This window comes from Alligator sinensis, unplaced genomic scaffold, assembly GCF_000455745.1.
Source record: "Alligator sinensis unplaced genomic scaffold, ASM45574v1 scaffold215_1, whole genome shotgun sequence".
Classification (NCBI taxonomy): domain Eukaryota; kingdom Metazoa; phylum Chordata; order Crocodylia; family Alligatoridae; genus Alligator; species Alligator sinensis.
Window position 1 is genome coordinate 972,024 of NW_005842259.1, and position 11,146 is coordinate 983,169.

The window sequence follows — 11,146 nt, forward strand, 5'->3', positions numbered from 1 at the left end:
AATATACTGTCTGTCTTGCAAGACTTCACTGCCTTCAGGGTAAAAGACTAATTTCATTGAAAGGTGTTGGACCTCAAGAATAGAAAGCAAGAACAAGCGAATGGAGTTGGAATAATTGGAAGATAACCAATTCCCCTGACAAACCAGGGAACTACCATCTCAAAGTGTTAAATAATATATTTCCCCCTCCTAAGAGAAAAAGGAGCGTCTAGCAGAAACACTCTCCTGGTAGCTTCATAGACTTTAATCCCTCAATAAATGCAGGTCAAAAAGATTAGCTAGGAGAGCTATGAAAGTGACAGCATTTGCCACTGCTGTTGACAACCACAACAAAACAACTCCCTTAAGGGGCCTTATGAGAAGAAAGAGCATCAATTCACTCAACAAGATCTGAATACACAAATCTACACTGAAGACTTGTGCCAAAGACAGCTTTGCTATTTGTGGCAAAATTGTTCATTACAGTAATCATAAGAACCAACTGCTCAGAGTACAATAAAAAAAATGGTTTCCCCCTTTTCTCCCCCCACCCCCACCCCCTCCCCAGTAGAGACCTGAAAAAAACAACAACGACTAATTGCCCAATTTACCTAGGTTTCAGAAATCTGGGGTGTTTATATAAAGGAGGGAGACCAAAGGTTGCAATGAATTCATTCAGAAAGACAGCTTTTTTAATAAAAAGAGAAGCTCTTCAGGGTACTCGCAGCTACTGTGAATTTGTGACATGAAGGTGTGCACATATACCAAGGATGTGTATGTATACATGCATGTCTTTAATATATATAGTTTGATGCAATGCTGCACATGCTGTGACCTATTTTCCTTACCTGTTCTGATAACTGTAATAAGTGGCATCTCGAGGGATTGTGCATAGCTGTTTGCCATAGCAACATAAAGTCTGTGGTGAGAATTCCAACTGCAAAAAGAAACGCATCTTCTTAGTACTCATGCATGTTTCTACTCACTGTCCATGGGAAGTGGGTATGACCCAGATAATGAACTTCATCTGGACTCTGGATTCTTAAATTACATAATTCCATGGATCTGAATAGTACAATATGAGTATATTATGTGTTTATACTGTAAACATGTTCTATTTGGGCATCATTTACTAGTTAGCCATTGTTTTATACCACTTTTCTCAACAGGGAGATCACTTTTCTGTAATTGTGCAAGGTGCAAAGCTCACTTTGTTATAACTCCAAAAGCTGATTTACCCCAGTTCTAAACTACATTAAGCCTGAAGATATATCCTGGTAAATCAGCTACGGTGCTTTCATAGAAAAAAAGAGAAGTGATGTTTAAGCAGTGTATGCAGGATTAAACACTCAGCCAAGGGTTTCTCAAGTTAGATTCCGAAATCTTTAAATACTTAGAAGGCCTGATGTTCAAAAGTTCTGAGCACCCAGAATCTCCCCTGTAACTCCTATACTATCCTTTAATTACCTGACTACAACTCCTATGTCCTTTCAATATTGCGTATTGCAACCAGGAGTGAATAGTGTAAGCCAGCTACCCTCCTCACCTTTCTCCCACAGCAATAACCAAGGCTTTGCATAACTGGGTCAATTTCTTGTTCAAACACCTCTGCCAGTTTGGAGCAGTACTTATACACTCGGGATGTCTTGCGGTTATAGAGCCAGGCATTGTTGAACATGAGCCAGATGTCATCCACATACTGCCAAGGCTCCTGGTACTGCCCTGTGTCTAGTTTTCTCTTGATGGTAGAGAGATCCATGGGGTTCTTCACTATATCAAAGTAATCCTGCAAGAACAAGGGGCATTTCAAAACATGACCAGAGGCACTTTGCTACAAGGTGAGAGCATGCACTTTCCATAAGACTAGGCTGTTCTGCAAAACAGTTGCAAGAAAGAAGTACCAAGCCTGGCGCTCAAGATCTGGGTAATGCCAGTCGTCTGCTTACAACATAATACAATTTCACAGCTTACTGCCAAATTGAGAAACTACTGTTGCTACACTTAAGGCAAGAAGTGTTCCCAGGACTGTACAACCCTGGAAAATCCAGGCAGAAAGCAAATCCAAGCAGGTGCAAATGCCAAGTAAAATCCAGTATGTGGGGGATCTGTCAATAAGACCCACTTGATTGTATTCCTGTTATTCTGCTTGTTTTAGTAAGAGGAATCCACAGCCAAACAATACTTAAACATGTTCAAAACCAGAGATGTATAGTACACTCCAACTCCCAACCCAAGCTCTTTCAATACATCTCTAAAAAACTGCAGACCAGACCCATAGTACACCATATGGTTTCTTCAAAGCTGGCATGTCCTGGGAGTAGTGGTTATGAGTTAAAGAAGGGAGACAGCTTGCTAATGCACTTACAGGAATTCCTAGTAGTTGAGGATCCACAGGTTGTCGGAAAGGAAGGGACTCAGGATCCTGCCTGTAAAGTGCCTCCAGTGTTGGCATAAGCGCCTGCCGCAATTCTTCTGGTTTGAAAACTTTTGAAATAAAATAACCAATATAAGCAAGGTTACAGTGATGGCTAGAAGCAAGAAGCTTGCTATATGATTTGAAATTGTGTTAAGTATTTGCTAAAAACACACACACAGCAGAGTTTGTTCACACTCTCTAACGCTGGATTTTGCAGAAGACAGAAATTAGACAAAGTGACATAAAGCTCATAATGAGAAGTGACATACTGAATGCTAAAACAGGGTCATGTTATATTACAGGAAGCAAACAAGTTTTTAAAATATCAATTTACACTGGGTACAAACCTTTCATGTCCAGAGAATGAATTTGACTAAGGAATTATTAAAAGGAAAGGGACTTCCATTTTAGATATAGGTTTTCTAATACTTGTGGTCTGACAGTGAATCATTTTACTTAGCTCAGTGGAACCAATTACAAATATTAAAAATTAGACATTTGGATCAGAATCACAAAATAGAGCTATCAAGCAAGCTGAGAACACTAAAAAAAATGCTAAAAACTCTCCTTTGTCTCTCAAATAGATAGTCTAGTCCCTCAGAAGTAAGAGTCTCAGAAAAAGAATAGTTTTCTTGCTTACTTTTCCTCTTAGATTGCCCAGCTGCTGGAGAAGACTGAGTAGCTGGAGTACTGGGTCTTTCTTCCTCATCTTTCATCTCAGACTTCACTTCTGCTTTCTTTTCCTCCTGTTCCATTGGGTCCGGTTTACATTCCTCCACCACAGGTTCAACTTTAATCTGAAAGGCCAAATCAGAATCTTTTCATCTATCACTTCTGTGAAGATCATCCAAGTTCGGTCTTTTGTGCTTCACTAGCAATTTACCTCCTACTTCTCCCTAAAACAAAAGGCTTGTCTTCTACCACAGTCAGGGTGTGGCTACTGCTTGTACAAAAGACCCCTGTGCTAACTTTAGCTAGACAGAACACCGATAGCAATGGAGGTAGAGCAGCATGATGGTCAGCATGAGCCCAAATATCCATCCAGCTTCTTGATCAAGTTCTGCAACCTGCACCAACTCTGTGCTTTACTGCTATCAATACCTTAGCTAGCTTTAGAAGTAGCTAGCTCAGTATATCCACAACAAGCTGCAGATGCATCTCAACTGCAACATAGACATAACCCTAGGACAACCTCCTCCCCCATCCCTCCTCTCTCTCAGCCACCCCTGGTTTCATCCAAGTCCACCCAACTCCCCATAGAGTCAGTTTGCCAAGATTCAAATAATTCTGTGAATGAAAAGTAGTTATTTATCACTAATTCAGAAACAAAAGATTCCCCCTGGAGGGAACACTTCCTTTGTCGATCAGCACCTCTGAGAGCATCTTGGTCCACTCATTCCAGTTTCCCATCAAAGCACTGTCCAGGCGCAACCACATACCAGAACCACTTAGCTACCATCTTACCTCAGGTTTCTCCTCCCCCTGAAGGTCTGTTTGTTCTGGCTCCTCTTCATCCATTTTAATTTCCATTTTCACTTCCTGCAAGGGTGGTTGCTGCTGCTCAGGAGCATTCTGTTGAGAATTCACCTCCGTGCTGCTGGTGGATGGTGGGTTAGATACCTGCCCATCAACGCTCACAGCCGGCTGTGAAAGCTGAAAGAAAACCCGCATTAAATTAAAAAGGGTCCAATAAGTTACACTGAAAAGCTTATTACAGTATGACCTTCTTTTAATGTGTTATCATACTTCCAAGTTTAACTGCACCTCAGACCCTTCCCTTCCCCACTCCCTCATACTCCACAGTATCTTCACCTGAAAAAGAATAGACCACAGAGCAACCTGGGTTGTTCAAAAATACATTTCTGAAATACTTTGGATGGCACAGTATTTTAACAATATTTCATGTGCGTGGCACACTGACATCACTTCCATGGAAATAACTCACTACTGGAGATGCTCTTCCATGTTTTACAGTAAGTTCCTAAACAAGCACTATAATTCTTTGAAATACTTCCGGGGTGGAAGTGGAGGGTGTGCAGTTTACTGCTCCTGCATCTTCAGTCAAAAGTTTTACTTCTCAGATGTAATGTATACTTATTCTGGCACACCAACATTACAGTAGGGCAGTCAATATCATGGACACCATCAAAAAAACCCAAAGATGCTGACTGAAAACAACCTTATATCCAAAGCATCCTTAACGAAAGCATAAACAAAGATATTTTCTTACAGGTGTCGTGGGGTGTGTGGGCTGCAGCGGTGCTGTTGGGGTCGGCACAGATGCAGTTGTGCTCTGCTGTGACAGAGGTTGCTGCTGCTCTGCTGAAGGGGTGACTGGAACTGGAGGCTGCACTTGCGGAGGCAGCTGTACCTGTGGAGGAGTTGGAGTCTGCCTCTGAGGAGGGTGCATAGTTTGTGATGGAGGTCCAGGTGGCATTGCCTGAGGGGTAGGGGTGGGGGCAGTGGTGGCTGCTGCAGCTGCTGCTGCTTGCTGCTGTTGCTGTGGCTGGGATCCCAGGCCTGGGGGTGTGTGATGAGGTGTTGGGGTTCGACTAGGTACTGGAGAGGGAGAGTTTCGGTGCAAAGGAGGCTGTGGAAGCGGTGGGCAATGAATATGGCTCCCCTGAGAACCAGGAGCCATTGCAGGAGAGTTCACAGGACAGGAAGAGCTGGTCATTTGTGCCTGTGGGAAAAACAAATAGACATTTGCAATGACTTCACATTAGCATGAGGCAGAAGAAGATTATTCCAACACAAACAGCTCTTCACCTAAGTTATTAGCATCCAGTGTTAAAAAGTATGATACCACCATTGATTTTTTGCATTTCAGTTCAAAAAGGAAAATTGTTTTGTTCATCTTCATTTTGTTCAGATACTAGCATAAAGCACTGTTTGTGACTGAAAAAAGTCCTAAACAGAAGCTTCTATGTAACAACCATTTTTCATTAACATTCAAATAAAAAACTCCATAACTGCACCTTTTCATATCATTTTGTAAAAGCTACACTTTCAGTTTGTTCTTGGATAAATGACAGGTGAGCATTAGTTAAGGCAAGAAATTCAAACACTTAGAATCAACTCAAGAAGAATTACAAGCTTTAAGATCATCTCCCATTTTCCCATGGGGGGGGAGAGGGGGCAGGAAGCTGCAAAAGCACTGCAATCAAGGTCAAGAAGTCTAGGACAGGGATAGAATAAAATCTATCATGCAGCATTAAACTTGTTTGGTAATTAAGAGTTTTCATCCTACTTCCTAGCCTGGGGTGGCAGCTACAACGGGGACACCCGACAGGAAAAATTCTCCTGTCTTCAAAGCTGATGCAGCCTCCCAGTCATGGAAAAATCCCAAATCAGTTCCATTTGTAAGCAACGAGTTGAAAGTACATAGCGGACAACCTTGCATGACCATTTTCGTTTCCCCAGACTCTTTGTATTTCTCATACAATTAAACTTTGCTGTTTGGCAGGAATCAGTGTAAACCATCCCACCCCTTCCCCACACCTGGTTCACAAAGCTTCATTTTTGCAAGGGCTGTGAAACCTAGCCCTACAAACTAGCTAATAGTGCCCAGGACTGCTGACAGACAAATGCACAAGCTTCTTAGGAGATTACTTCCGAGTAAACTATTATGCCAATAGTTGAGGAAATGTTCTTTTCCATCAACAACATTCCCATACCTCCAACTGTCCATGACACAGAACCACAACAGTCATATTGCTTCCATAAGTGAGGAACGTACTTGAGATACTGGAGGCTGATTGCCAGGCTGGGTCATAGGCATGCTTGTAGCATTCATTCCTGGGGAGGAGGCAGGGAACTGGGTCTGTTGCAGAAACTGACTCTGACTGGAAGGCTGGCCAACCCCTGGCTGCTGCATACGTGAAGGAAAGCCCATCTGCTGGGGAAAAAAAGAAGAGTTCATAAGGCAGAATTAAATATGCATAATGCTCCAAAGCTAGACGTACTACATGAAAAATATTCTGATACCTGCCAGATCTTCACATGATCCAGCATGGCAAACCTGCTAAAGCTCTTCTCAAAAAAAGAGAAATGCTTTTACCAGCAACTTCCTTATTCACCTATTCACAAAGTAGGAGTTCTGGAATTCAGCCTGGGTCTCTGGCCTAGCTGCCTGATAAACTACATTGTTTCAAGGGTGCAGCAGCACACAAACTTAACTCTTGGCCTACATTAACACTCTTAACTAAAACATAAAGGATGGTTACAGGCCACATGGCTGTCCAGCTAAGATGCAAAGGAAGAAAACAAATGGTCCACAGAATAAGTACTTTCTGGATAATTATAGTTAATCAGGAGCAAACCTAGAGTTCAACACACTAGAATGAAAAATATTCTGACCTGGTTCATGGCCCCAGCCTGGCTTAGCTGTCCAGGGTGCTGAAGAGGAGGGGTTTGCCGGGGTCCCATTGTTGACAGCGGCATGTTCATCTGGCTAAACTGATTCATACCTGTGTGTTTACCACAAAAATTTTTTTTTTTAAAGTTCCAAATTCTTCTTTGGTCAACATTCAACATTTGAACACCAATAATTATCATCACTGCTTTCCATATTTCCTTTTATCAACACCTTTGAGCATGCCACACAATCTGAAATACCTTGTTAGCTAACTTACATTTTCTAAGGACCTAAAACAGACTAAGTCACTGTTAATTCAGAAATCTAGTAACAAGCCTTGGATAAAAAATGTTTTTTAAAAAGTAGCTTTTAAGCAAAGAAATTTGGCATTTAAAATAGCGTGTTTTATACAAGGGTAATCAACTCAGAGAAATCCATCTTCATATTAACCAGTTGCTTGGAGAAACATGAAAACAAGTTTTATGCATCAAACAAACCTCTTCCATGCTCTTTCAGAGTACAAGCTAGATGTTTTCCTGAACCACTTAAGTTCACATCCCTGAGTGTAGTTTTAAGTGAGCTGGCGTAGTTTTCCTAATTTTAAAAAGTATTCATTTAAGGAATTCTAGAGTCTAGAAATAGTCTCCAGCTTCAAGACCAGTTATATTTTTCTCATGGACCATTAAAATGATGTTTGTGATTATGAAAAACCTACTCTTCATCCTGCAGCCATACTTCTCACAGTTCATTTAATAATTATGGTAAGATCTACTCCATAAATTGGCCACAGCTGTATGTAGAATATCTGACTGCCTCCAAGACTAATACTGTCCACATTCAGTCAGTCTTCATTTAGCAAATAGCTCTCCAAGAAAAAAACAACTCTCAGACCAGAATTATAAAGGACTCCCACCAAACAAAATAGCACAACAGCAGGGAAAAATTACATCCTGCAAAAGACTCCAATACAGACTTTTTGGCATACTATACATACTGGAGAAAACAGAAACCAAAACACTCCTTTCACAGTGGTCTGCAGTTATATGGATGTTTCTTCTTTCAAGATTTACCTGGCTGCGTCTGCATGCGATTCATCATCGGGTTTGGCACACTGGCTCGAATCATGGTTGGGTCAGGAAGAGGACCATCTGGAAAAAAAGTTGGAAAAAGAGGTTAGGTAATTAGGACATTATGGCATGCTCCCCAGCTTCATTTTTAAGAATCACAATTTATTCTCATTAAAATACATGGTTATGTTCAAATTAACTTTTAACACAGTTAGGCTTTTATAAGTCTTAAGAAAAAGGAGCTTCTCAGTGAAGCAAAGAGTGGGAAGCTATCTTGTAAACACAAGCATACAGGATGTCTTAAACAGAGTTTATTTTTCATAGGTCAACTTCGGGAAGTCAAGTGCTGATCTGCAGCATAAAGAAATTAAAGTAACAAGGGCCTAAAATGTTCCCAGCACTGCACTGGCATTGTTTGTGTGTTGATCAGCAGACTTACAAATTCAATTAGAATACCATATTCAAAAGCATCTATATATCTAGGTCTCCGTGCAATAAAATGCAATTCTGGTGTCTACCACAAAATGCACCCTTGGTTTTAGAAACCTCAGACTAAGCCAACTGTAGCATAATTCTGGTGTGACTGGACATGGAACATCAAGCTTTTTACCTCTAGATCACTCATATAAGTCCAGGCCCAACTTGGTGACCATAACTCTTGTATACAACAAATGCCTGCTCACGTGCCTGCACAAAATGGGTCAGGAACTCAATTCCTAGTTGTGAAGTTTACACAAAGATGAAGAACTGATCAAGCTAAGAGAGAAAATTTCTTGGTTCTCAGGAGGAAGGCTCAGGAGAATGGGTGAATCATACTGAGGGAAGAGAAAGGCTCAGGAAAATGGGTGAATCATACTGAGGGAAGGGCAAGAGATACAGCTCTCTGGAGGTAAGTTTGCAGAGCTGTCATATTTTATAGAAAGACAGAGGGTTTCAGCCTCCAGAGCTGTCAATCCAGCACCTGTCATGGGCACAAAAATAATCTTAAAGAACAAATATATTTCACCACAGATAAACAAGAAGTATTGAACCTCTATCGAGGTATGATAAAGATGCAGCATTTCGAATATATAAAAGTGCAAGAGCAACCAGAAACATAACCGGTGCTCTTCACACAGGGTCTAGAAAAATTAAAGCTAGGGCGTTTATCTTCTGGGATTTCTTAGCCTTACAAAGGAGATTCACAGGCTGGATATTTATTAAATATCAAAGGTACGACTGAGCTATAAAGCAGTAATTAGCTGAAAATTCGACTACCCCTCAAGCCAGATTCAAGCCTTAAAAATTATTGCTCAGCATTACCTAACTGACTAATGAAATACAGGGAGAGTCCTTAAGAATTCAGTCTTGGCACTTAATTTATTCAGTATGTCCAATGGGCTACTGGAGAGAAAACTGAAAGTACACCAGTAGCACAGTAACACTGACATTAGCTCCTCATAAAGACCAAACACAACTCTGATGGTTCCTATGTTGGACCAAAGAAGGAACCTGGGTAAAAAGTCTATAACAATATTTAGGCCCCTTCTGAAGTTTGTCCTTTGCAAGCAAAGATGACCACATCCAGCGGAGAAGGGAGGGGGAGGGGAGGAGGAAGAGAAGGAGAAAGGAAGCGGGAAAGAAAAATGGAGGGAGAAAAGAGAGAGAAAAGAGAGGAGGGGGGGTGGAGGCTAGGTTGCGTGGGTACACAGTTGATTTATAAGCCCAATCTTTGCCCTGAACAATCTGCTGCAGCTGGGGCAGGAGAGCGATGAGAGGTCCTCATTTTCCTGGCCACATGCTTCCTCACTGCCTCTGCTGTGAGCTACTGCTCGAAGGGCAGCGCTCCGTTCTGGACCAATGACCTCCAGGATGGACAGTCACGAGTGATTTGCTCCCGTGACTCCAGGTTCATGCCGAAACTCTTTTAGGGACATCTTTAAAGTGTTCTTGTACCACTTCTTTGGTGCACTGCGAAAGTGTACTCCATTTGACAGTTCACCGTAGAAGGTTTTCTTCAGCAGGCGAGTGTCGGGCATTCTTGAAAGATGGCTGGCCCATCTTAGCTGCACCAGTTTCAGTAGGGTGTGGATACTGGGGAGAGCTGATCTTCTGAGCTGATCTCCTCGATGTCCAAAATTTTGTCCCGCCACTTAATCTTTAGTATCTTTTTGCAGGCAGCACAGGTGGAAGTGGTTTAGTTTCTTGGCATAATGCTGGTAGACAGTCCAGGTTTCACAGGCATAAAGGAGGTTCAGGAGAACAATGGCTTTGTAAACCTTCAGTTTCATCAACCTTCCAATGCCTCTGCGGTCCCAGACCGACTTAAGAGTCTGCCAAAGGCCACGCTGGCTTTTGCTAGCCTCATGTTGACTTCATTGTCAATGTGGACAGCACAGGAGAACGTGCTGCCTAGACAGGCAAACTTGTTGACCATTGACAGTTGTTTGCCTTTAACTGAGACATGTGGTTCCCTGGGGTATTGTGCCAGGCACAGGTTGAAACATCACTTCGGTCTTCATGTTGACAGTGAGTCTGAAGCTGTCACAGGCTGATGAGAATAGGCCCATGGACCACTGCATATCAGCTTGTGAGCCTGCACAGGTGTCAGTGAACAGGAAGTCAAAGCGTGGCTGTCTGGACTCTGGAGCTCACTCGGAGGCTGAGCAGGTCGAGCATGTCTCTGTCGAAACGGTACCTGATCCCCATACCAAGGTCATCATCAGGGATCTGGGTTTTCCATTTCCCCACGGAAAAATGGAGAAAACCACAGATTCCCCGTTTTTAAATCGGAGAAAATGTGGATTTCCCTTTTTAGCAGAGAAATCTGCTGATTCTCCGCTTTTGCAAAGAGCTCTTGCAGGCTGGCACAGCTCCAGCCTGCAAGAACCAGATTGCAGAAAGGGTGGGAAACCCCCAGCCCTACCCAGAGGGGGAGGGAGAGGGGGAAGGAGCAGGGCCTGAGCCTCGAGTCAGCCAAGGCTGGGCTCAGGTTCAGGCTCAGAGTCGCCCTTTGCCCCTGGAGCCTAGAGGTAAGTGGGGCTTGGGGGCTGTGGGGCAGGGCTGGGGAAGACGGTTGGGGGCTGAGGGCATGGTGGCTGCTGCCGGCCCCAGGGGGCACACCGCAACCAGCAGGGCCAGGGAGTGAGGGCAGGGGTACCCATCTGTGGAGGCTTTGCGGGCAAGTGATGCGGGGCGCAGTGTGGTGGTGCCCGCTATGTATGGGCCCCGCACATGCCGCCCGGCCGGCTGCCCAGGGGAGGGGGAGGCTGGCATGTGGTCGGCTGCACAGCTCAGTGGCCAGCTCTACAGTGGCAGCGAGAGATGGTGGCTGGAGTAGGGGGGGCT

At 43.3% G+C, this 11,146-nt stretch overlaps 1 protein-coding gene across 3 annotated transcripts in view; it reads right to left on the minus strand.

Moving 5' to 3' along the window:
• EP300 (E1A binding protein p300) overlaps positions 1 to 11,146 on the minus strand; it is a 62,014-nt gene that overhangs the window by 24,886 nt on the left and 25,982 nt on the right. For 2 of the 3 annotated variants that reach the window (XM_025208912.1, XM_025208910.1), the window contains exons 10-18: positions 7,823 to 7,900; positions 6,755 to 6,864; positions 6,135 to 6,293; positions 4,626 to 5,078; positions 3,860 to 4,048; positions 3,036 to 3,192; positions 2,345 to 2,463; positions 1,526 to 1,765; positions 828 to 916 (exon numbers count right to left, since the gene is read on the minus strand). In XM_025208912.1, the coding sequence (XP_025064697.1) occupies positions 828 to 916; positions 1,526 to 1,765; positions 2,345 to 2,463; positions 3,036 to 3,192; positions 3,860 to 4,048; positions 4,626 to 5,078; positions 6,135 to 6,293; positions 6,755 to 6,864; positions 7,823 to 7,900 (1,594 nt within the window). The remainder of the gene's footprint in view (positions 1 to 827; positions 917 to 1,525; positions 1,766 to 2,344; positions 2,464 to 3,035; positions 3,193 to 3,859; positions 4,049 to 4,625; positions 5,079 to 6,134; positions 6,294 to 6,754; positions 6,865 to 7,822; positions 7,901 to 11,146) is intronic. The other variant, XM_025208911.1, reaches the window with a different exon arrangement.